The 26,419-nt window shown below is 50.8% G+C and overlaps 1 protein-coding gene across 8 annotated transcripts in view; it reads left to right on the top strand.

Moving 5' to 3' along the window:
• TP63 (tumor protein p63) overlaps positions 1 to 26,419 on the top strand; it is a 120,757-nt gene that overhangs the window by 62,551 nt on the left and 31,787 nt on the right. For all 8 annotated transcript variants that reach the window (XM_025202731.1, XM_025202732.1, XM_006022406.2 and 5 more), the window contains one exon: positions 1,650 to 1,904. In XM_025202731.1, the coding sequence (XP_025058516.1) occupies positions 1,650 to 1,904 (255 nt within the window). The remainder of the gene's footprint in view (positions 1 to 1,649; positions 1,905 to 26,419) is intronic.

The following is a 26,419-nucleotide window of genomic DNA, read 5'->3' as shown; positions in this document are numbered from 1 at the left end:
CCTGCTGAAATCCATTTAGTTTAAGGGGAAACTGAGGCAGGGAGGGAAAAGCAACCCAGGGCAAGGAAGGGCATCCTTGGTTCATCCAAGATTAGAAGGCAAGGCATCGTTGAGTTGCAGCCCAAAGTAATAAGCTAAGCAAGAAGAGTGGTGGCAGGTTTTGCCACGAAGCACTTGCATGTGGAAGCAGCAATGCAGAAGGGCTAAGTGACTTGCCCGGGGTATCAGCAGGTCGCTAGCAAAGCCGCGGCGTAGGGCTCGAAAGAGCTCCGTTATAACCCGGTGTCTTGTCCACTGTGCTGTGCTGACTCGGGTGCTGTGTGCTCAAGACAGCCTAGCAGGAGTGTTTCAAATGAACCCAAAAGCTAACGAGCAGCGGGCTCGTTAGCCTGGCAGGCGGACTGCCATTTTTCTTTCCTGGGAACACCGTCCTAAGCAATGCCAGCCGGGAGCTTGAGAAGACCCTGCTCCCCAAAGCATCCGCGATGCACAGCCCGCAGCGTGCTAGGTTGGGGTCTTGAACACTTATGCAATGTCTTATAGGATCTGCTGATCGTTTTAATTATACACCTTGCTATCTGGAACCAGCCGGTGTTTCGGTTTCAGGAGCTGCCCTTTTTGTGCACAGCATAGCCTTGGCAAGCTGTTCAGAATAAGGGAGCTTTCTGAAAGGGAAGGAGGTGGGGAGCTCTCGTAGCCCGTATGCAACGCATGTGGTGGGTGGGGGTGAGATGCACCCTGCTTCCGCTCTCTGGGCCGTTGAAACACAGGTGCTTGCAGGGAATGAGGAAACGCCTGGACCTTGTCTCTCCTCTGTGGGTACCGCTGCCTGCGTGCCCACCTTGGCTGTGTCCAGAGGTGCCCTTTGATTTTCTTTCTTTCTTTCTTTTTTATTTTTTCCTGGACCCAGAGCTAGCAGCAGCTTCCTGTCTTTCATTACAGATGCAAACAAGATAGGCTTGTAAAGATAAGTGAACCGTGTAACCGTGCCCTGCCATGAGTCCGCCCTCCCTTGCTGGCGTTTCCTCCTCGCCACCACCTACTTTGCACAGGCTGCCTTTGCGTGCTGCTCGGGGCAGTGGGGCCTGCCTGGTGCACCTGCAATGTGCTAGGGGATGCACCCATGGGGAGGGAAGCTTTCCACGTCGACCTGCGATGTGAAAACAGCCCTGATGCGTTTCTGCTGGGGCCCGTGGGATTGATGAGATGGGGGGATAATGTGATGCATCGTGTCACGACCGTTTGGTCACGTGTTGCAGAGCCCTAATGGGGGACAGCGTCGTTCCTTGCTGAATTAGCTGAGGATCTGTGTGGGGGGGGGTACACGGTGTCCCTTCATTAGCAAGCGGAGGGTTGAGGGGTCTGTACAGGGTTATTGGTGGTATGACTCCAACCTGCGGCACGGGGTTGTCGGTTCAGAGCTGACCCATCGTGCATCATGACTTTGGCTCCCCCCCGATTGTGCTCATCTGTAAAATGGGTTGAATGCTGCAAAGGGGAGAGGGGTTTCACTTGCTAGCAAATGTTGGTAAGGTTGTTCTCAGATCCTAAACTGAGAGGGCTGGCAGGAATGCCGAACTGGCGCCTGCATGAGCCTGATGAGCACTTCCGAGCACGTGCTTACGCAAATGCTTTGCTTCCCTCCGCAGCCGCAGTACACGAACCTGGGGCTCCTGAACAGCATGGACCAGCAGATTCAAAATGGCTCTTCCTCCACCAGCCCCTACAACACGGAGCACGCTCAGAACAGCGTCACGGCGCCCTCGCCTTACGCCCAGCCCAGCTCCACCTTCGACGCGCTCTCGCCTTCCCCGGCCATCCCCTCCAACACAGACTACCCGGGACCTCACAGCTTCGACGTATCATTTCAACAGTCCAGCACAGCCAAGTCGGCCACGTGGACGGTAAGGCGGCTGCAGGGGGGAGAATTAGGAAGCAGGTTGTCGGGCTGCTAGGAGATTGCAGGGACCCGTGGGCAATGCAATGCATCACGGAGGAGGAATTTATCTGGGTTACTTCTTGGTAGTGGTTTACAAAAAACAACATGCCTTAAGTGTCTAAAATGCTTTTTCCCAAAATATGTCCCCTGGGTTATAATCATAGAGATGTGGGGCTGGAAGGGACCTCCAGAGGTCCCTGCCTGAGGCAGGATCAGCCTCATGCAAACCCTCCCAGACACCTAACCTCTTTGTAAAATGACTATCAACCCCAACACAAGACATCAGCCCTGTGGAAACCCTCCCAGACACCTAACCTCTTTGTAAAACGACCATCAACCCTAATGCAAGACATCAAACCTGAACCTGCAACATGTGAAGCAGGGGAACCACAGCAGACAACATCCTGCTTCTGTAAAGGTTGGTTAATATGCACTTAAGGGGTCTCAAAGGAAGGCAACCCACCCCCCCAGTCTGCACCAGTCTGACCTGGCCTCCAGTATGAGAGTTGAGAGTAAGAGTGTGTATGTGGATTGCCAGCTCTCATGTAGGAGCATGACCAATTCGGCAGACCGCAGCAAAGTTTGCCTGGAAGCAAGAGCGAGTTCATCCTTCCAGCTCGGCTCCATCAAACCCCAGCAGGGTTCGGTCACATCTGGCGCGTCGAGCGTGGCGTTGCAAAAGTGGTGACTTGCAAACCCTCGGGGTAGAGCTGTCCATCCGCGCTCGGTGCCCGTGCTTTTTTTCCTCCTTGTTCTGCATCCTTGTGAGCAGGGGTTGCTCTCCAGCCTTGCCGACACCTCTCATGGCTTCTGGCACGTTTTGTGGTTCGAGCTCTCGCTCTTGCAGTCGTGATCTTATGAGACTCTCTCTTTCATAAACTGGGGGGTCCTGAGCTGGGGTGTCAGAGGTGTTGGGGTTGGCCAGGTCCTTGTCGGGCTTTGTGGGCTCAAATAACTATAAGTTTGAGTTTTTAGTGCATTACCTTTTATGCGAGAGGGGCCACGGTGCCACTTGGAGAGGAGCGCTGCATTTTCTTGGTGCCCAACAAGTTATCATGGAGAAGTAGCCTGGAAGGGACCTCCCAATCCACCCCCCTGCCTGAAGCAGGATAATCCCTATCTGGATCAAATTTGTAATTAAATTTTGAATCTATAATGTCTCTGTGGAAAGGAACCACATCCTTTACATGTATTCACTGCTCCAAGATGAGCTCTTGTGTCAATGGAGACATCCACGATCCTTTCCTGCCCTGTTTTCTTTTGCTCCAAACTTGGTTGTGAGGGTAGTTGATTTTTATTTATTTTTATGGTTTTTAATTTTTTTTTTACAAGGGTTAAAGACCTCGAGCATATTTTACCTCCTCTTAAGTTCATGCTAACTGGGTAGTTGTGGGTTTTCTGTTATGAAAAATATGCTTAAAAAAAAAAAAACTTGGAGCTTTCCATGTATTTTTCTTTTTAATCCCAGCAGGAACTGTCTTTTGAGTCCAGTTAAATGTTCCCTTGCAGTGGTAGCAATCAAAATTTATTCCAGCTGAGCATCTGAGTAAGCCTGCTGATATCAGTGGAGGGACTTGCAAACGTGAAGTTGTCCCTTGCAAACGCAAAGTTCAGCTTGTGCTTAGGATTCTGTTTTGGTTTTTGTTTCGGGGTCAGATCTCACGATAGAGCTGGGCTTCTGCTGCCAGAAGCTGATACAGGTGTAGATGCAGCGCCTGGAAGGACCGAATTGCACGGTGGAGGAAAGAGAGCTGCAGTTCGCAGCCGGACGGAGCGACGCCCTTTCTCCTCAGAGCGCCGGGACTCTGGGAGATGGGGAACTAGCTGCTCCCACGCTGCCCCTCCAGTGTTGCAATTGTGCCCTGGAGTGGACTGTGTTAGAGACAAAGAGGTAACTCCGGGTATGTCTGCATTGCACAATGCTGCCTGGAGATGTAAACCAGATTGGGAGCCAGAAGCCGTCTAGTTGTGATCGCTTCGGACTCCACCCAGGCTGGGCAGGGCTCCGCGCTGCTTTGGCTCAGCTGCTTCCTCTACCCCTGCAAGCCCGGTGTAGTGTAGACAACCCCCCGCGGCCTTTCTGCAGAGGCTATCCATGGAGTTAGTGCCACTTGGGTGTTTTGGGTTTTTTTTTTTACTGTGGCTGCAGCACTTGGGCATCTCTTTCCATCTCCAGAGCTCTGCCCTGTTGCTCGTTAATCCACCAACTCGTTTCACATGGGCGTTTGAATAGGTAGCGCGTGTGCATGGCTGCTTTACTACAGGGGCGGGTAGAGGAGGACCGGAGGCTTCCTTCGCTGCCCTTAGAAATAGGGAAATGTACCCAAGTGGTTGATGCAAGAGCAGGTGGTTGCTCCATACTTCTGTAATGCAAGGGCTTTTGGACTCCTTGTTAAATCACTTGCCCTTCCCCCTTTGCTTGATGTGACTTCTTGTGCTGTGATTAATGCCTGTCATCTCCTTTCTCTTTAATGACAGCTTGGGAACTTACCTGACTGGAAGAGTCTCTTGCGCTTACAATGACCTATTAAAAAAGTTTAATTACTGTATGGCCCCACCCTTATTAAGACTCTTAAGTCTCTCAAGCCCTGTTTCTGGCTTTCTCTTGTGGCTCCCCAGGGCAGCAACCTTGGGAAAAGGAGCCAGGTCACTGTGTCCTGCTCACCCCCAGTTTGGGAGCAGGTGAGCCACCTTGTCCTGCTGGGATCGGGGATGTTGATTGACGTCAGGGCATCAAGGAGCCGTTCTCATCGGGTCTTGAGTCACTAGATTAGCTCCCAGGAGCGACGGGTGTGGGTTTGACAGCTATTTTATGACTCTTCTTCCAGGAGGGGAAGAAGCTGCTTGGAAGGGTGAGGTGTAGAAAAGCAAGGTGTCAAAGGGCTGACGGGTCACTGAGTCCATCTGCCTGCCACTTGCAGAATGATGCCTTCCCACTTCAGCTGCAAGTAGGATGACTTGCCCAACTGCGGTTGGTTTTTCACTGGGATGTGCATGCTTTTGTGCCTTTTAGATGATGTTTTCGGTAAGCAGCTTCCTCCTGAAGGCTGCTAGCCCACGTCTTGCAAATGCGTGTCCGAGCCAGCTGTGGACCTTTCCCTGCTAGGATAGGAATCCATTTCCAGCTGCTGCTACAGCTGGGATGGAAATAGGGACAGAAATAAAGTTGCCTTCTCCCCAGTCTCTTACTAAGAGGATCGACCCAGGTGTGCTTCTTGCATGAAGGTTGACTTGAAATCTCACCATGAGATGAAAACGGTGCTCCGTGTGTCTAGAAAAGCGGCTCCCGCTTGGTTCATCTTGCTAATTTTTTTTCTTCCCGTCTCTGAAATCTTTCCTGCCTTTAAGTAATTCCAGAAAAAACATGCTGTCTAATCAAGTTTGCTGCTCACTTGTATTCAGCATCGGGATCATGAAGGGTGACAAATTGAGAGTAGATTGTAGAGGACTTGTGTGACTCTTGTTGCATTTGTTTTAATTGCTTGAGAACATGAGTTAAACGAGTAACCTAACTATACAGATTTTAGGGGGGGGGAATCTCATTGGGTTTTCCTGAGGAGGGGAAGCAATTCTTTGCTACGGAGAGCAAGTTGGCACTCGTGGGAAAGCAAAAAATCTAGAGAAAGGAAACTCAAGGAGCACATGGTGTCAGGGTTGACTGTGTCATGGGAAGACAAGGGTGTATCATTAAGTATGTGTGAGAGCCCTTCCAATTAAGGTGAAGCTGTAATCGGCTGCAAATGATGTGTCACTTATTGTGGGATATGTGCGCTCGGCGAATTCCCAGGTAGCTGCATCGCCTCCCACTTCTGAAGAAAAGGCGATGTTTCAGAGGCGCTGTGCCTAAGACTTGATTTCTGCACAAAGAAGAACCGTGCGCCGCTGTCCCACCCACTTGGACAAAGCGCCCAGACCTTCCCTGCGGAGGATTTGGCAATTGCCTGTCACTAGCAGAACCAGTTGCCTTGCAGAGTAGACCGATTGCATCGGAAAATCAAAAATTAAAGCAACGAGCGGAGGTGAACTCGAGTTAACAGCGTTGCCGAAGCTCGGGCTCTTACAAATGACTGATCGAGTCACAAGATGGTTTGTGATGAGGTGTGGGGGGTGGTTATCTCTCTCTTCACTCCCCGTAGAAAGAGCTGAAATGTAAATGCAATCCCTTTAATGTCCCAAGCTGAAGGAGTCAAGGAAACCATCCAGTGTTATGGGGTTTTCAGAGTATTGCAAATGCTGGCAGCACTAATGCTTTATCCTCTTACCCTCCAGTAGGCTGGGTTTGGTCCTTGCAAGGTTGTGTTATAAAACTGGGTGAACATGGAGCCTAGGTTTCTGATAGGACTGTAGACTACTATGTGCAAGACTACTTTCTGATATATTAATTGAATGTGCAGCAAGTCTGCTAATCATCTGCATAGCTCCGTCCCTTGCTAATACACTCAGGGATTTGACCGCTGCTCGCACAAATTGATAAGAGAAATGTCAAGGAGCAATGGGTTCAAATTGCAGCAAGGGAAGTTTAGGTTGGATATGAGAAGGGTAGTAAAACATTGGAAAAGGCTCCCCAGAGAGGTGGGAGAGTCTCCATCCTTGGAGGTTTTGAAGACCCGGGTAGACAAAGCCTTGGCTGGGATGATGTAGTTGGGTCTGGTCCTGCTTGGAGCAGGGGGTCGGACTAGATGTGACCTCCTGAGGTCCGTTCTAGCCCTCATTTTCCACGATTCGGGCAAAAGCAATTATTTGCAGACATTGCTAAGCTATTCCAAAGAAGGCAGGGCAGATTTGAGCCTTACAGACTAACTACATAAGATAGATATGGATATGGATAGATGGACATCTATATCTAGATATCGATATACAGATATAGACTACATGAGATAGATAGAGCACAAGCTTTCGTGAACTCAGGTTCACTAAACCATGCTATCCGTGAAGTTGGAGACGTGCCTAATCTTACTTCTGCCCGCACTGTGTGTACAAGTCTTCTTAATTACACGATTGCGTAGCACTTATTTCAAATCGGAGTGTAGCAGTTCTTCATTACATCCCCTCACGTGCATGCCATGCTGCAGTTGTAGAGGGGCATCCTCTCATATTCACTGCTGCCCGGTGTTCGGTGTTGTGCATCTGGGGTTGGGAGAGAGCAGAGAGAGCAGCAGGGGCTCTGGTCAGGCCTAGGAGCAGCATTAAAGGTGCGATCTTAAGGGATATGTCTTGACCGTTTGTGCTCCGGCAATGCTAACTTTGCCATTTAATAACATAACTGTGCCTTGGGACTAGGACATCATGACCCAGGGGATCCCCTTCCAGTCCTCGTCTTGGCTCTTTGGACCTTCTTAGATTTTTAGAGTGGGAAAGAGGGGAGAAAAAGAAGGTCTTGCCAAGGATTTTGACTTTCTTGTAAAGAACTTTATAGCCGGAGCATGCTGGGCTGGTGCATGGACAGCACTGGTTTGCCCTGCTCTGTGCACTATGGAAGATCACTGTAGCAGAGACTGTCCATGGCTTTCTAGTTCCCTGGTTTCATAGTTTAATCGGTGCTAGGGGCTGGAAGGGACCTTACAGATCATCAGGTCCTCACAATCTGAGTTTTCTTCCTGCTCACATTGGATATGGTGCTCTCTCACTCTTCTTTCCACCTCGGAGATGGGCACCAGGCCTACACTAGTAGTCAACCCAGCTGCATGGGTACTAAGGGCTTGTGTAACCTTTTGCCTAGGTCTTTCCTTAGGGAAGGGGAAGTTGGATTAAATTAAAATGCAGACAAGAGGGATGGTGCTCTGCATAAGGCTTGGGTCTCTAGAGACCTTTTGCTACCTGCCGTCCAACGCGGGCATTTCCAGCGTGCGGCCAACCTGAGCAAAATCCAAACGGGAGTCGAGAGGGAATCGGCTTCAAAAGCAGCCATGACTCCTGCCTAAAGAGATGCCGTCAGCCATGCTTCAGATTGGAAATGCTCCTTCTGAAGTCTCCTTAAATTTGTTTCCAGAGGGGCTTTGTCAGCCCAGAGCCCAGCAGCAAGGCCGTAGGATTTCTGATGCACCCACAGTTTGTCCCAGGTCGTCTGCCTAGAAAGACGGGGAGCTTGGCTTGTGAGCTTCCGCAGGAGTTTCCTTTTTGGAGTTCAAGAAACATATTTGTGTGTTAGCTCACCTGGTGAGAACCAGTTCCCCTGTAAGAACCAGTTGAGGAGGGGCCTGCAGGTCTATTTTGGTGTTTGCGTCTTTCTCCCGAGGGATGTGAACTCATCGGATACTGGGTCGGCGCCACGTTTCCGAGGACACTTTCCTTTTGTCCGTGGCGTCTTTTTGCACGTGGTTGTTCACGAAAGATAACGGTGCCCTGCATTACTCTGGCTTCGGGAATTTGCCTGAGAGCGGTGGTTGCCGTTCCTGACTCTCTTCATGACACCTCTCTTTTTAAACGCTCTCGGGCCAGCGCGGTCTCCCCAAGTGCCCTTCAGACAGCTGCTGTCGGTTCCTGCAATGCCGATCATTTGATCTGCTGCTGTTGAGTATTTATGTTGCGCGAGCACCTTGCACCGAGAGCACCCTGCTTTATTCGAGGGCTGTCCAGGCATTAATAAGCAGCAGTCCCTGCCCCATGCAGCTTGCCGTTGGGTCGGCAAGGCACAGGATAAGACGACGGAGGAAGTAACTTAGCCTTGAATCATCCAGGGGGTTGGTGTCAGACTTGGGGAAGCACATGCAGGGTGCCAGGAACGCCATGTCCTGGATCACCTGCTCCGGTGAGACATTATTCGACTTATTTGTTCTGCACCAAGCACATTTTTGCACCCTGAACCATACCAGGACCAACCTCGGTTTTGTTCTTTATCTTGCAATCTGCTGCTGGTGGCTGGATCCCAGTGCTTGCCTAGGTCAGTACTGGTTTTCCCGGGTGACCCTTGGTGCTTTGCTGAGATATGCAGGATGCAGCATCCCAGGGAAGCAAATAACGGAGAGGGCTGAGGTCAGCAAGCAGGGAAAGGTGTTATTGGGAGGGGCACGCTTTCCATGCAAGAAAGCTGCCCCATTTGGTTGAAAAGCAACTCTCTGCTTTACCCTGCTTTATCCATCTCAGAGTCTTGCTTTGAAAAAGGAAGGGGGGGGCAGGAAAAAGAGAGGGAGCAACTTTGATTCTTAATGAGAAGATATAGATATATATTTTTTTGTCCAGGGCAGAAAGAAAAAAGTGTTAATTAAACATAGTTGTCACCGATGCAACCCAAAAAAACCCCCACCTTCTTTCATGAGAAAGGAATAAAGAGACTCCTAAGCCTGGATTAGAAATCATTCAGGATAAAAAATAAAAATAAAAAAAATCACCGTGTGAAAAAGGAAAACATCACACACCAAACATGCCATTGTGCCTCCAGCAGTATTACCAAAGGAATTAACTTTACAAGGACCAGCCACGACCTGGAAAGAGGCCATCTTTCACATAGAAGCCGTGCAGGGTTTGTGGTTTCTAGGTGCTCGGTGTGGTAAGGAGGAGGCTTTTGGCTAGCTGGACTTTGGGGGGCGTCTTATTAAGTGATGGCAACAGGCTAAAATGGTGACACCCCCTGCCCCCTCTTGTCTTGCGTGGTTGGTTTGCTTTTTGTTGGCACGTATAAAAAGAAGGCATGGGACATCCACAGCCCTTTAAATCCCCAAAGCACTGGAGAAACATTACTTAACTAATCCTCGCAACACCCCTGCCTGGGAGGTAAATCAGCAAGATAATCCCCATTTTAGAGATGGGGAAACGGAGATGCTAAGAAAATCCCCATATCAGTGATGGGGAAACGGAGATGCAAAGAACCAGATTTTCTGAAATGGTCATTTTTTTGCACGTGTGTGCGCACACATGTGTATGGGCAGCCCCAAGACCATGTGCTGATTTGATGATCAAAACCAATCATCATTGTCTGCTCATGCGATTTGGAGATCTGAGGTCCATGCGCTCCTGAACAGGAGACCCCATGCATCCCAGGTGACATCCCAAATAGTTGGCCAGGGAGGATGACCCGTAGATCGCACTCAAAATGGGTTTCACAGGGCATCGGTCCAGGTCCCAAATTCACACTCGAGCGCCTTGTTGACCAGGGAGCCTTTCTTCTCTCTTGAAACTTTACTGGCCCTTCTTGCTTCTGGGCACGTATACAATAGTGAACACTTCCCCCTATATAAGTGGTCAGTTGGTGGGAGGTGGTGGCTATAATTTAACCAGTAACACTTGAAGTAGGTGCAAAGAGGACTGGTCTCAGTGGGGGCAGATGACAGAAGGAGCAATGGGCTCAAGCTGCAGCAAGGGAAGTTGAGGTTGGATATTAGGAGAAACTTTCTCACGAGGAGGGTGGTGAAGCACCGGGACAGGTCACCTAGAGAAGTGGAGGAGTCTCCATCCTTGGAGGTTTTCAAGACCGAGGTAGACAAATCCTTGGCCGGGATGATGTAGTTGGAGCTGGTCCAGCTTGGAGCAGGGGTTGGACTAAATGGCACCTTCTGAGGTCCCTTCCACCGTCATTTTCTATGAAAAGCTTTAATGATCCAAATGTTCGGCCAGTTGTGTTAATGCATCCCTTCCCTTAATTTCAAGGAGCGTGATGGCTTAAAAAAAGCATTGCATCCCTGCCACGGTCTGTGAATCATCCATGGGGAGGTGTCGGGAGAACGTTTCCCCCTCTTAGTCCAGTGGAAATGTTATGCACCTGGCTAACTTGTTCTCCTTGCTGCAGAAAGGACCGCCGCTCCGCTCAGCGCACCAGCAGGTGCACGACTCGGAGAGGGGTGTGATTTTTTTTTTTTTTTTGCAGGACTGAGTTTAAGGCGTATGACCTTTTTTGCTGCTCAGGAGAATACCAGGCTGAGACGGGGGTGGCTGGGACCTTGTTCTGCTCAAAATCGGGCGATGCCCCAGACACGGCAGGTTCCTGTAGAGGAAGAGAAGAGACTCCCGTTGCACAGCAGTGTCCTTTTGTAAGACTTTAGCTATGTCAAGGTGGTAGGTGGCGTCCACATTTTCAATTAGCACAATCACCAGCCCGAAAGGGGCTTGCATAGAGGCCAGTGCGATGCGTGTGGTGCTGTCTCACCTTGCATTCGCGTGGTGATGGGTTGTTTTTTTTCTGTTGCTTTGCACACCAGGACATCTTGAACAGAACGTCTCTCTCTTTGGTGTATATATATGTATGAATACACCAGACTGACCAACATGAGCAAGAATTAGAAACCTTGCTCTGGTTGATGCATCCTATAGCACGATCTTATTACGGATCATAAAACATGCACTTGGTACATCTTCTCTTGCAGGGGTTTTGACCAGGCCAAAAAAAAATCCCTTTTAGGTCCATTTTAAAATTCAAGGTACAAATGCAGGGGGAAAAATGGGAAAAGAGGTTGTGTGGCTGGCACCTTGAGGCTGACTTGGCCTCACCTGATGTTGTAAGGAGAAGGCTTGAGTTGGGATGTCTTTGCCTTGTCTTGGTTCTGCCTGTCCTGACAGCAGTTTCTCAGTTGAATGGGATCTTTCAAGCCCAAAAAGGAGATGGACAGGAATTGAATGCTATCTCCAAGAACGTTAAAAGTTTTCTCGAGTCTAGGGTGAGAAGGGTCGAGGTCTACTTGCTCCTGAGCTGCATGACATGGTTGTCCTCATCTCCCCGCCATCCCTGATGCACCAATATTAGTTGTGTCCTGAATGAGGAAGATTGGGGCAGGGGGTATGCAGAGCAGCACTAAAGAAAACCCACTCAACCTCCATGCCCAACCTCATGAGGGATGGATGGATGGACGTTAGGGGTTGCCACGTCGCCTGACTGATCGTTTAAGGTACAATTGGTGAATCCTGATGCGCTAACATCTTGGTCCTTATGGCCAGCGGGTGGGAGAGGAGAAAGATGCCTTCCCCCTTTTCCTCCTGAGATGCTCTCCTGGTCCTGAATACTAAAAATCATGTTCACCACCCAGCTGGATGGTGATCTGTTCACAAGGAGCTTTGCTTCCCATCTCTGCTGCTGGCAGCTACTTGGGGTAATCATTTGTAGTCAATCATATAACCCATCCTTGGAGTCCGTGTTGGGTGTCAGTGCAGGGACGGGTAGAAGTGGTGCTAAAAATCATCCTTGCAGACACCTGCCTATATAAAGGAGCGGTGAACCCCAAAGTGCCACTGGGGGGGGAAAAAGTTGTAGGTAGTTGTCCAATGCTTTGCACTTTGTACTTGTACAAGAGAAGATCATGGCATATTGCTGTATCCATTAGAGGCATTTGCCGTAAAACAGGGTTTCTTGAAAATAGAGTGTATCTTTTTTAAGTGAGAGTGGGAAACGGGCCCTTTTTTTGGTGTCTTGGCCGTCAAAAGCAGCTGCCTTCTGCAACAGAAATTGCATTTACTGCTTTTCTAGTCCTGTGAGCTCCGTGAAGGGGAGAAGAGACTGAATTCAGCGTCTTCCGAGGTACTCCAGCCCATAACCGTGGTGCAAATGCAGCCGGGGAAGTGCAAGTTGGTCTGTGCTCATGGAGCTAGGTTTGCATGTGGCATCTTTCTTGTTGGCTCATGCTCGAAGGAGAGGAAAATCCCAGGGTCACACACAGCTTCTAGATGGTGTTTGCAGGGCTGGTCATTGAGGAAGAAAAAGTGTCAGCTAAATGCGTTCCTGGATTCATTCAGAGCTCATTAGCTCGCAGTACACCAGTGCCATTTTTCACTATTTTTCAGAATAAAATTGGCAGGGTTTCACCCAGGGGATTTCTATGAGAACTGTAGCAGGATTCACAGTTGCTTAAAGGAGTTTTCTCTTGCATGGCATTCACCATATATCCTGGCCACAGTTTTCAACGGGGCTGCTGTGGGATTTTAACCCCCTGTGAGCTGGTGGCTTGGATTGGACACGGACCCACGTGGTCCCCTCCAGTCCTGCATCCGGATGCATGTGGTCTACAACTGTCCTGAGCTACCACTGGTGCATCTTCCATTTCCCAGCCTGGCAGAGGCCGGTTGATGCCTCTCATTGCCGTGGGAAGGGCTGGCCAAGGCATAGATTAAGGCGTCGCCGTCGCCTCCGTCAGCTTTTTCCACCGGCTGTACCAACACGGTTCCACCTTGCGAGAGATTGTCTGCCCCTAAAGCATCGTTTAAGAGAAGCTGTCGTCTGACTCGCCACTGACTCACCTGCCACGGCATGAGCTAATGTCTGACCTGTCCCAGTCGGTGCAAAATATGTCGGCACGCAGCTCTGCAATATAACAGGACTGCTTTATTGCCGGTGAAAAAAACCCGACGGCCACTGCCCCCCTTCGGTCACCTCGATCGAAGTTTAGCAGGACTTATCCTTGCACGTCTTGAAGAACCAGATAGGATTTTCTTTTGCTTGCACAGCTGTAGTGATGTGAAGAGTTAATAGAAGAAAAAAATGAAATAACCTTTGAGTTTTGGCTGCAGGCGAAGTAGGTGAAATGATGTGTTTTGGAGATGAATGTTCCTGCAGAAGGCAAGATGCGGCTTGCCGGAGAACATCTGCAACCAATCTGTTCTGGAGGAGATGGGGCCAAGACTTGTTTGTATCTCGATACCTGTTCAAACATGTTGTCGCGCAGCAAAAAATGTCTGAATACACATAGGAGGGGAGGCAGGGAGCGGGAGACATCACGCTCCGCGTTTACTCAAGAGCTTTGATTTCTTCATCAAGACCTCTGTGCCCGTTAATAATTTGATTAGCATTTTTCACTGCAATGCGCAGAACCTGGTGCGGGTTTTTTGTTTTTATGCTCATCTAGATACTGGAAAATAGCTGGATGGGGTTTTTTTGGATAAAAGCAAAATGTCTTGCTAGTTAAGAGGAGCTATGCACCAGTCGTACTGGGGAGACGACCTGGACTATAGGTGACGGGAGTCGGGATATGTGCCTTTTATTAGCGAACTTGGCTGCTGACTTGCTGTATACCTGGGGCCAGGTCACTTAAGCGTTGCTACATGAGATTGTACTCAAATACACATTCCCATTTGTCCCCTAACCTTGTTCCTGTTAGGTTTGTAAGGAGTGAATATAGACCTCATGCTCAGGAACTGCCCTTGGAAAGGCTCATTTATCCATCTTTTAACAGCATGCTTGGGATTGCTGTAGCACGCAGCAGTTCTCCAAATCGGTAGCATCTGCAATGCACCTTTTCAAATACCAACCTCCTTATTTTGGAACAAAATAGGCCCATAAAACCCGCGTGCCAGGGTGTGCCTATTTCGCATGTGTAATTACCGTGATAGTGCATGTTGACCAAGAACCGGCAGAGATGTGTGCAATTATCGGACTTGAGGGCTAGTCCCGAATCGGAGCAGGATGGTTTGTGGGGTCTTTGGTCGCTGGCAGACTGCCCCGGTTGATGGTCTGAATGTGTCCGTGCAAAGCCCGGGGTCAGCTGTCTTCGGGCTGGAAGCTGAGATTCGATGTCGGGATGTGGAGGGGTGCAAGCTCGGGCTGCTGCTGTCTGCAAAGACCCTAATGCCTGGAGCAGGATGGGCATATAGAGGCAGAGCCCTTGGTGTCTGTCGTGCTTTTGTTGCATTAGTAAACGTACCTGGCTGCGTGCATTAGCCAGGCTCCTGGTGATATTTAGCCACTTACATTCGGCTCTGTTGGAAAAAAACCACAAAACCCCTCTCTCCCTTGGGCTCCAAGAAGGTTTGTTTTCTTGCAAGGCTTCTCCATGGGGATTGTCGGTGGGCAAGCCTTGCCCCTGCCGGTCACCCTGGGCTGGGAGAGGCTCGGGGTGCATTTCCCAGCACGCCTCTGCCTTGCAGGCCTGCTCCTCCTCCTCCCACACCCTGCTTCTCTAAAGCCCCCGTGGCCCTGCCGGGCTGTGCTGTTGCTCAAGGCGCTCTCTCTGGTGCAACCTCTTTGCACGGGGCTGCCAGAAGTGCGGGCCTTCCTGTTTGCTTTGGAGCCGCTCTCACGAAGACGAGCGCAGGGCGGCCGGGGCACGGGCCCCTGGGTGGCCCCCGCGGCTCACGGGACTTGCAGGCTTGCTTCTCACCTTGCTTTTGTCCCTCCCATCCTTGGGCTCCTCCACCTGCCAACACTGCCTGCTGCAGCCTCCGCCTTCCACCCCCCAAAGCCATCGTTTAATTGCCCCCTTAAGCCTTGGCTGGCACCGTGAAATGATGTTTTTTATTCCCCCCCTTTTTTTTTTTGCATAGGGCGTCCCATAAAAGCACCCTGCATAGCAGGCACATGGGGAAGCTGCTCCCAGGCAGCATGAGAGCACGTTTTTTTGGCTGCTTGAGTGGCGAAAGCCCTAGCTGCAGAAGTTGGACGCTCCAAGCAGAAAATGAGCTTAAGCTGATTGAAGAGGTCAGGAGCAATTTTTTTTTGGCTAATTAAAGGATTAAAGATGCAGGGATTTAGAGCATGCTGTCGGGGTGCCCCGGCAGAGAGCCTTGGAGGGGTGAATGTGACTGCAGAGTAAACGCGTTGCATCTAAATGAAAGGGTGATGGTTTCCATTTGGATCAGTGAATCTCAACCTTGATAGACTCGAGGCTCATTTTTTTTGACTACAGAAAAGTCCTAGAGCAATTCTTCCATTGCACAGATCTCACCAGGGCAGGATGTCCTGACCCTCTGGATTCCCGTGTGCAATCTCCGCGTGTATCTGGGGGGCCGTGGTTGCACACCAAAACATGCAGCAACACCCTTGAAGGGATCTCAAGGCACCCCAGAGTGTCACGAATCCCAGGTTGAGACTCACTGGTCTAGATGGCTCTGCTGATGCTGGCCAGCTGCCATGCTAGGACTTCATTTGCCCCTCTGTGTCTGGCTGCTCTTGCTTGTCCTCTGCCTTTGGTTTTTTGTTTTAACCTGTAGGATCTTCAGGGCAGGAGCTGTCTTCTGCTCAAGGCCCGCTGCACTGCCAGGGTAGAAATCGGGACAACAAGTTTATTGTGTACCATAAGCAAGGCCACGCTTACGCCCCTCGGGGGCTTTTCGGCAGGGTCCAGGTCCCGGTGAATCCTGGTTGTCGGCGCAAAACTGCGTTTCGGATCCTGCCTGGCTCCGAGGCGCTGCCCTGGCGTCGAGTTGGAGGATCGCTGCAGATGGAGGGGAACAGCCCTATGCCAAGCCCCAGTTGGCGTTTGGCACGTCCTTGCCTGACCGAATAGTGAGCGAGCCCATGAACCGGGGAGGACGAGTTATCGGATGAAAACCTGGGAGAATGCAAAGGCATTTGCTGCATGAATTGTCGCCCGCTGCTTGTGTGCTACCTTTGTTCTCCAGCAGCAGGGCAATGTTTGCTGCTTTCTAGTCTAGATAGTAGCCCATTAAACCTGCAGCTGCCTGGATTTGAGCATCTGATAGCGCGTTGTCAATAATGACACATGCTACCGTACAAGCTTTGGGTGCGGTAGTAGGGTGCTTTGATCCTATGCTTCAGGACAGAAGCCGGAGTGCATGTAGGGGCAAGGATCAGTGGTGTCCCCTCTTCCCCCTCTCCCCGTCCTTGCAGCGTGGTGTGTGATGGGACGTCCAGAGTCGACGGAGGCTATACGCCTTCCTCCTCATCTGCAGCCTGTACCGAAGGCGGGAGGCTAGAAAATATGAGCCGGTCGTTTGCTCCGGTGTTGCAACTGCAGGTCTTGTTTGTTCACCTGCGTTCGCCTCTGCGTCTCCCACTGCCAAAAAATTAAAAAAAAAGATCTTGAAGAGGAGCGCCGACAGCCCCAAAATGAAATTAAAGGCTGCAGGGAGGTGATAACCATCCCCAATTACAGCACAGCTCACTTAATTGGGAGGTGGTTAATTGAGAAATCTGATTAACTGGGCCGTTCCCCAGGGAACTGCTCCCCCTCCGCATGATTCAGTGGCAACAAGTGCTGGTTTTGCAGGAAAGCGCTGCTGTTTCGAATGGACCCGGCTGTCCAATTATGCATGTTCTGGTTTTTCCGGGAGAGCGGCCCCCACTCTTCGCTAGCCCCCGGGTAGTGATATCAAGTGAGCTCTGTGCTGCCGGCAGCATCTTCCTTAGCTCTCCCCATCAGCCTGAAGAAATGCACGTGTGGACGCCACGTCTCGAGGGCCGCGTGTTGCAACGAGATGGAGACGGTTTGCTCTGCAGGGGCAGAGGACGTGCTCGTCTCTCGGGACGGGCGCAAGGCTTGTGTTCCCAGTCGTGCCTGTTTGTAGAAGAGACTAGATTTGAAGCGTGGACACTAAAAAAAGTCCTGTGTGACCTGCAAGGCCAACTGCAGTATCGGTTTGCCCAGTGTCTGGCAGGTTGCTCTTGGTCCCCTTGGTCTCAGTAGGTCGGTGGCCTGGCGAAGCATCTTCTGTTGGCACGTGGAGGCAAGGTGCATGGAGTGGATCGGATTAGCTCGGCCCAGCAAGCCCAAATTTGGGGGCTATTTGGGCCGAGCTAATTAGACTAATTCATACTACTTTGTCTGTAGACTAAGTGCCCAGTAGCCCCTGCATCACTGCCAACACCTGTAGCATCAGTAGGGTTGCCCCAGTTTCTTCACACGCACGTCTGCTTGTACAACCGGAGGCCTTACATTTCTCTCCTTTGTGGTTCTCCGTTTAGCTTGCGTGGCAGGCTTGTCTTGGCCTCTCCTCCTCCTGCCGGTCCTGGCTGAAGCGCCGTTAAGCTTCCCCAGCTAATTGCAAAGTTCGTTCCCATGCCGCCTCTCGCTTTGCACAAAGCCCTTCCTCGCCTAATTTGTTCGCCGTCTTGCTGTAAAACAGCCCTTGCGAAGGGCGAGGAGGTGCTTTGATCTACAAATTGTAGGGTTGCAGTGGCACGGCGTAGGGTTGCCGGTGGGTGTCACATGTTGAAGGCCAGCATGTGGAAATTGGAGGCCTGGGGCTGACTGCGAGAGGAGAGGAGAGGAGGATGTGGGAAATGTGCTGCTTCCAAGGGGGCTGGCAAGGGTCGGAGGGCATCTGCCCAGCAGCACAGACGGGCAGTGAAGTGGTTGAGGTCCTGAATGTGGATCTTGGCAAACCCAAGGTATGTCTACCTTATCTTCTCCACCTGTCCCAGGAAGCACAAGGCACCCATGCTTAAAGAGGGGCATGAGATGCAGGACCGTCCTCAGTCACGTCCCAGCTCTGAAAATGGGTTTCCTGAAAAACCACATCGGGGAGAACTAAGTCGAGGGCAGCGTTGATCTGGGTCTCTGGGCATCGGTGGTTGAAGAGTTGGAGAAACCCTAGACAAAAGCTGGCAGATATTGGTGGCAGTGCACCTCTGTGTCCAAAGTCATAGAAATACATTATACAAAGCACTTAAATGTGGGCTCTGTGTAGGTAACCGAAGTGAGAAATGCAGTGCCACGGATCGGTCTGGCGGGCAAGCCTGGCCAGGGCAGCACGCAGGCAGAGATGGATGCGTTCGGTGTCGGTGGCACCTGTGTTCATCCAGGCAAGGGTCTCTCCTTCCCTTCCCAAATGAGTCCTGACAGCGAGCGAGGAAAAAAAACGTGGCTCTTCTCCGAAGCCCTCTCCTGTGGGTGTAAAAACTCGAGAGATTAACTCTCGAGAGTTTTTCGAGAGTTGCTTAACCAGCAACTCTGGTTAAGCAGGTCCAGAATTGGTGCCATAACCCGGGCACCTTGCCGCTCCACGCTAGATGCATCCTGGGTAGGGAAGCGCGGCGGTGTTTGTGCCTGCGTGATTGACAATGACTCGCAAGGAGGAAAAGAGAATTTGCATAGGTGCAATTCTGGAAAAGGGACATAACGTAAGCAGGAAACGAAGCTCCTGGCAGAGACGTGCTGGTACGTGTCAGTGGTTTCAAATGTAACCGGACCCAACTCCGCCGTTTCCCTGAACATTACCAGCGAAAGCTCAACATCCGCTGGGCAAGAGGGGTCTTGCCCCGTGTCTGGCAGGAACACACGAGTCACCCTTTCCCCCCCTTTCCCCCCCCCCCCCCCCCCCCAGCTCCAGGGCCATAAATCTGTTCTCGATTTTTGAAGATCCATGCAGCTTGTGTGTGCACGCGCGTGTGTGCAGGACTCCCTTTCTGGAAGACGAGCGAAGGAACAAGGTGGCTGTGTGCACGCTGCCAGGGAAACAGAGTTGGGGAGACATGATGCTACTTGTAAGGTATGCACGAGACAAGACCAGAGGCGCCGCGGTGCTTGATTGCTGTCGAGAGCTCAGTTCGAACTTGCCTCTTCCCCCGTGGCCTGCAGCAGTTATGTAGAAACTGGGAATGCTTCTGCCTGCTCCAAAGCTTTTCCTTGATGGGTGCTGCCCACATCTCCGTTTTCTTCGGGGGGTGGGGGGAGAACATGTGAGTAATTTTCCTGTTTACTTCACCTTAGTGGTGCATTTAATGGCACTGCTGCAGCTGCTTCGAGAGCCTGACGGATTTAATTTCTTTCTTCTTCTGCGTGTGTGATTCACGCCCTGGTTTATTAGAGCGCCGAGCCGGAGACGGATCTGCCCTTTCTTAATGAGGGGGAAAAGGGGGGTAAAGGAAGCCAAGGCGGAGAAGAAGGGCTGCATCCTCTTCCCTTCTTGCAGCTGCAGTAGGAGCAGTGGACCCTTGGCGTGTTGCAGAGCAGACCGTGGATGTACGAGCATGGCAATGGGTCGTCTTTGAGATCTGCATCTGGGATGTTTTGCAGCCCAGCCCCCCTACCAGGGAATGAATGGCATTTAGCGGGTCGTCGTAGTAGGTTGTTGCCTTGTAATGATGCACCTCCTAGAAGGCAACATGCTGCTCCACATTGTCAGCATGTGGCATCGCGCGGTGGGCGTCTTGATCCTGCCCCTGTTGCCATCTTCCTGCTGTGCATGTGCTTTGCATTAAAAGCTTGCAGAAGGAGATTTTTATATCGTCCTCTGCCTTTACAGAGCCCCTCAGAGGCACTGCGTGCTCCCCCCAGCTCAGAGCAGTGATAGTCGGGTTGTGCATCCTTCGGCTCATCCGTTTGGATGCCTGCTTCAGTGCAGCCCTTTGCAAAAGCCCTCGACTTTGTGCAAAGCTTCCTGGTACCCAAGTTGAATGAGGAGGGGTGTTGGGGCTGACGCACGGGATCGTCTAAGGGTTTCCAGCGTGCTTTGAGAAAGTCAGTGGATCCTTTATATTTATCACGGGGGAGAGAGGAGCTGAACATGGACACAAGAGCTGGTGGGTGCCGGATTCAGGTTATGAGTCCAGGTGGGACTAGCTTTCCTGTGAAGGGCCCAGGAGGATGTCAGTGTGGGCATGACTGACTCTGCCAAGCAGTGCTTCCCAAGGGGCACGGCTTATTAAGCGCTTACTAGATTCAAAGCACCTCTTGAGAGACTCAAGACCCCCCTTGGAAAATGCCCGGTCCTAGTTTTCACTCGTTTTTGACTAATTTTAAGCCTGATTTGAGTAATTTGTCTGTGGCAAAGAACTCAAAGCCCACAATAGGGCAGGTTTGTGCCACTCTGGATTCCTATTTGAAACCTCTGGGTTTATCGTGTGCATCAAATTCCCACATGTCACAGCACCGCACTGCTAACATTGCGTGGTACGCCCACAGCGCCCTTCAAAGGATCTCAAGGCACCCCAGGGTGCTGTCACCCCGGTTGAGAATCACAGCTCTAGAGCTGCTCCATCCCCATATAACAAATGTGCAACCTAAACCACCTTGTCCCTTATACAGTGCCTCCTAATTGGGCATGCTGAATCCAAGCCCATCTCCGTTGACTGTCAGGCGCTGGAGGATAGAAAGGGAAGTACAGGGCATGAAGTCAAGCAGGTGTAAAAAGGGTTAAAAGGAGCAAAAACAAGTCTCCCCCAACCTACTTTTCACCCTCCCTGTGTTGCATTTGGCTTCTGCAAGTCGTGCAGCCCTCTCGGCTCAGGCTCCATTAGGGCCACCCCTTAGCAATGAGCTGTGAGCAGATCCCTTAAAGTCACCTTATGCATCAGCTCTGAGCCTGTCCCCAAACCCACACGTGGGTCCCTGGCCAGGCCTTGCCTCGCCTTTTTTAACACGGTGTCGCTTGGGTTTGTGCGTAGCTGTTCTCCTTGCAAGATGGCCAGCTTTGATGGAGGACTGAAGCAAGTCAGCCCAGGCAGGGAGCAAACTTGGGGATCCTTTCTGCTGAAATCCATCCCTCCTTGAGTCCTGCTTTCTGGCCTGTTGGCACGGAGGATTTTGGAGCATTTTAGCATTCCCCTGGGGTCTTCGTGAAAGCAAGAAGGCATCCGGTGCATTGCCATTTTAGACGGCCCGTTGTCTCCTCCATTGTGAGCTCCCTTCGTGTTAGCCCATTCGTCCTGTCCGTGGGCGAGGGGGTCTCATGGCTGCTAGTCCCTGTGGCTCCAGTGGCATATGGATGAGGATGCTAAAGCGAGCATCCCGTCGGCTCGATCTCAGCCCTGCCTGGTCCCTGGTCCTCTGCTCTTTCCACTACATCTTTTGCTTACTGCAGTTACGGGAACCCGTCCCTGAGCTGCGTAGAGCTGGCGCTGCAAGCCCAGTGCTTGAACCAGCCTGGCAGAGCGTGCCCACACCCTGATTGTCCTATAACCATCGCCTGGTGACCGAGGATGCCGTAGTGAGCACAGAAATGCTCAATGGGTGAAGAAACTAGCTGCCGCTCTTTGCTCCTAGCATGCAAGAGTTCTTCATTGCTTTGGGTTTTCCCTTGCTGAATTTATCAGCATGGTTTAAGAGCTGTTTTTTGCACCTTTTAAAAACCATGCCCAGACCTTGTTCATGCAACAGTTCATCATTGCTTTGGGTTTTCCCTTGCTGAATTTATCAGCATGACTTAAGAGCTGTTTTTTGCACCTTTTAAAAACCATGCCCAGAAGTTCGGTCTCAGATTACTCGGCCCGCGTTTCCTCCGGCTGGTTGGAGTATGTAGGTAGCCTGGCAAGATGGAGCGTGCCAGTTCAGCTCCACCTGAAATAGCACAAACATAACAGGAAGCAAACCTGTCCTCTGCAGCTGAGCCTCAGAAAGATGGTCCAAAATGGTTGATTCTCTTCCTCTCTTGGCTGGAATCGGGACATGGCAGAAGGAGGCATGAAATGGGCTTTGGCAGGCCCTGCAGCTACCAGGGGTTTCACCTTTTGCAGATGCTGGTGTTCCCTCCTCCTGCGAAGCAATAGGTTCACCTGCTGCAGAGAATGGGCACACTGGTCTGTGGACGGATGTCTTGCCTAGGGTATCGCCCAGTCCACCATTGTCTGGCACCGCTGGAAGGAGACGCCGTCCCAGATGGGAATTGAACGTAGACTTTCCAAAGGCAATGCCTCGATTCTGCCAGTAACTTCGTGCTTAATTCTAAGCACGTTGATGGTCTCATTAACTTCAAAGGAACAACTCGTAGGCTTAAAGTCAGGCACGTGATTAAGTATTTGCAAGATTTGAGCCCAGGTGACTTGTCTGGGTTTTAGTGAGTCATTTCTAATATAATAACCCAAATCCCCCAGGGTTGCATAGCTGGTCACAAGACTGTAGAAGTGACTGGCTGATCTCTCTCTCTCTCTCAGTGCAGCTACACTACTTATTATTTCTTTAAGATGAAATTTTCTTATTTGCAACAATACCTCCCACCTGTTGGGAATATTTGAAGCAATGAAGGATCTCTGAGGGTGGGGGAATTGCCAGGGGCTGGAGGGGGTATAACATAAGCTCTTGAAGAAACCCTGCCCTTCATGTCTGCCCAAAAAATTGCATCTTGTTCTGATGTTTGATGTAATTTTTATTAGATCCGATTGAACTCTTCACTCTTTTTCACTCTTGAAGTTGATGCCTCTGCTCCATTTCAGAGACATTCTGGCATAACATGAGAGCTTGGATAGCTTTGGTTTCTCCTTATTTTCCAAAGAATGAGTCCTTATGACTTCCATTTTTTTGAGCATCCAGGGCAGTGGAGTGATCGAAATATTTGAAGGCATGTCGGAAGGATAAAATCATAAAAATTGAGGGCTGGAAGGGACCGCAGGAGCTCATCTAGTCCAACCCCCTGCTCCAAGCAGGACCAGCCCCAACTCCATCAACCCAGCCAAGGCTTTGTCTACCCGGGTCTTCAAAACCTCCAAGGATGGAGATTGCACCACCTCTCTGGGTAACCTCTTCCAGTGCTTTATTACTGTCTTCATGAGAGAGTTTTTCCCAGTAACCAACCTCAACTTCCCTTGCTGCAACTTGAGCCCATTGCTCCTTCTCTCATCTGCCCCCACTGAGACCAGCCCAGCTCCATCCTCTTTGCAGCCCCCCTGCAGGGAGGTGAAGGCTCCTATTCAATCCCCCTCGGTCTTCTCTTCTTCAGACTAAATCAGCCCATTTCCCTCAGCCTCTCCTCACCAGTCCTGTCCCCCAGCCCCACAACCATTTTTGCTGTCCTCTGCTGGACTCTCTCAATGTGTCCACATCCTTTCTGTAGTGAGGGCCCACAGCTGGACCCAGGACTCCAGATGTGGCCTCCCCAGTGCTGAATAGAGGGGAAGAATCGCTGCCCTCGACCTGCTGGCATCGCTCCTACTATCATTCAGCAGTTGGCCACGTAAGCATGTTTGAGTTGCTGCAGCACTTGAAAGCCCAGACATGGGCCCTTGTAAGCTGAGTGCTATGTTACATAGATCGAAATGACCCTCAGCTCACTTCCACTGTCTTAATGCACATGAGTCAACAGATCAGTGCAGAGAGATGGGGGGAAACCAGGGAATTGGGGCAGCATGGGTTAGCAAAGTGGGCAACCTGGCCTGCACTGCATTGCCGTATGGAAGAAATCCCCTCTCAGTGAAAGACATGCTGTCCCGCATGGCAAAGGGGGCTCTGCCTAGCTGAGCATGCAGCTTTTTAAATAAAGTGCATTACATTAACATCGTAGAAGCGGGGCAGACATGTCGTATAACATGCGCCTAGGAGCTGTCCTGACACCAAAGGGCTGGGCGGTGTTGGAAGCCAGGCAGCTGTTCAGCAACATCTGGATGTGCTCGGCCTGGCCCAAGTGTTGCATTAAGCTGGCCTATTCAAGGGGCATCCACATCAGGAACTGGGGATCTGCTGCTATACCTGATGTGCCAGCTGTGTGATTAAAAGAGCTGTAGTAGTAATTTAGCACAGGGGAGGGTTGTCTAAGAGCCTGAAAGCTAGGTGTTTCAAGGGAGGGGAGGAGGAGAGACACAAAGCTGAGCTAAGAGATGCCCAGCTGAAGGCCAGAATGGACCGTTGTCATCTGGTGTGAGAGAGGCCAGCCCGTAGCATGCGCATGCAAGTAGCAAGCAGCAGATTGGGCAGGGAGCAGAAAGCTGAGCAGCAGATCAGGCAGAGGAAGGGGATGGGAGTGGCACGCAGAGAAGGGCATAGGGCTCGTTTGTGCCCTGTCTGCCAAAAAGGTTGCCCTGCGGGTCTTGCCTCGAGCCTAGATCCCGCGATAGACCCGACGCGCATTTTTCGGAAAGGCCTGTTCTGCTGTAGAGCGGATCTTTCTTTCCCCGCTGCAGTGCTGCCTTGAGCAGGCAAACGTTGAATCCATACAGTTTCTCATTCCCTGCGCTGTATAAAGTGGCAGATGCAAGGGTGTTTTTGGATAGTTGTTTTCAAAGGAAAAATCGATTTAAATAAAAAATGGTGCGTCGAGGCAGTGGCCCTGTATTTGGTGAGGCAGCGGGCACTTAAGCCGTATAGAAAAGCCGCTGTCCTTCTTTTCAGCTTCAGTTCAGTGAGAGCCCCATTCCCCCACTCCCCTTTGCAAACTTTCCCATGTGAAACAGCCTTTCAGCTTCATAGCATTGGACACCGGAGCACCTGAAAGTTGCTAGATACTTTCCAAAACCAGAGGAAGGTGGAATCCCTACCCCAAAGAGACTTCAGTGTGAAAAGAGAGACAAAGGGGAGAGGAAATTTTAATGCAATATAAAATCATAGAAAATAAGGGTGGGAAGAGACCTCAGGAGGTCACATCTAGTCCATCCCCCAGCTCCAAGCAGGACCAGCCCCAACTACATCATCCCAGCCAAGGCTATGCAAGTAGACTATTCAGGCTGAAGTTAGGTTGTTTATATGAAGTTTTTAATTAAAAAAAAATATATACGCATAGAAGAAATCTATTCGTATTAGGTCAAGAATTGAATCGGGTGTGTGTGTGTGTATCTATATCTATATATAAAAAAATAAAAATCCCCCAGCAATCTTTTGATTTTGTATGAATATGTTAATACAGCAATGCCCATCCTGATGGAAGGAGCTGGAAAATGTTCCCATCAGTCCCGACGTGCTTTGGGAGGCCTGCCCTGAAACGTGGGAACAGCTTTATGTGGCATCACATTGAATTCAGATACAGCTCAGTTTCCATAGGCCGTGCCTTGTTTTTTTTTTTTTAATTGAATGGCCGCTTTTGATTGAAAAGAAGTATGCAGTCTGTTTTTTTCATGCAAAATATCCCTGTTTTCAAGCCGTGCCCCCCAATTTTTTCAGGCTTCTGGTGGAGTTTAGCCGAATTCCCAAAACTGAAACAGCCTCAGATGCGAGCCCATGTGCGCAAGGGCTTCATAGTGCAGCAGCAGGGTACAAAATGGTATTGCTAAGTCTTTTGACTCCATGTTTCCAGCGTTCGGGGCACGACTAGGTGTAAAAGCACTGCTAGCACAGACGTGCTCCGGTCGAGATTGTCCAGCTCGTTGGCAGCACGGAGTTTAAATCTGTATGTAGGCACCGTCTGTCGGTGACTGGGTTTTGCACTAAGAAGTCCCCAAGAGCTTGTCTCCGAGGCAGGTTTTTGGAAATCTTCCTATTTGTATGCTGACGTTGCCTTCAGCCTGCCCCTTGTTAGTCCCTGTATTCAGACTAGCTCCACTGCTGCTCTCGACGGGGTCAGGGTGGCACGTGTTAGGGAACAGCACGTGGAGCAGGCATTATGGGTGTGGGGAGAACGGTGGGGATGGGACTGTATAGACCACAGCAAACCTGCATATTCAGGGGGGCAGCGATACCTCTGCTGGCGTGCTAGGTTGGCACGCGGGCTGGGGGAGACTCTTAGCAAATGCATTTTGTGCATGTGTGGGCTAGACCCCTGGGTAGCACCTGAGCTTTCTGCCTGTGCTGTGCTGGCTCCGGGCACCAGTTTTGCTTGAATCAATTTGTTAGGGCGAGAGGGGAGGACCGGAGAGGATTCGGTGGGGTCAAAGGGGTTGCAGCAGGGCCTGGTGTTCTTCCTCTATGAAGTGAAAGCAGCACGTTCTCCTCACAAGGTTTCCATTCAGGTGGGTAAAGCAGAGGCACATGCTGACAAATACAGGCTGTCTCCCAAAATAAGTATGCATCCTTCAGGAATGGTCATTGGGGCTGATTCTTGCTTCCTTGGAAAACCGCCAGCTGAACCTACCATGCATTTTCCTGTAGGTGCTTATTGAACACCCAGGGTGACGGCCCGAGTGGTGCATGGATGCACATGTACGTGCGGCTTTTTGAGACGCCTTGTATTAGACAGTTGAGTGGAGCAATGCAGCCACTTGCATCCACCTTTAAGGGCTGTGTTTCTCCAGGGAGAGGTTATCCAGGT

This window comes from Alligator sinensis, unplaced genomic scaffold (genome assembly GCF_000455745.1).
Source record: "Alligator sinensis unplaced genomic scaffold, ASM45574v1 scaffold301_1, whole genome shotgun sequence".
NCBI classification, from domain to species: Eukaryota; Metazoa; Chordata; order Crocodylia; family Alligatoridae; genus Alligator; species Alligator sinensis.
This window is presented reverse-complemented; position numbering and strand designations above follow the sequence as displayed.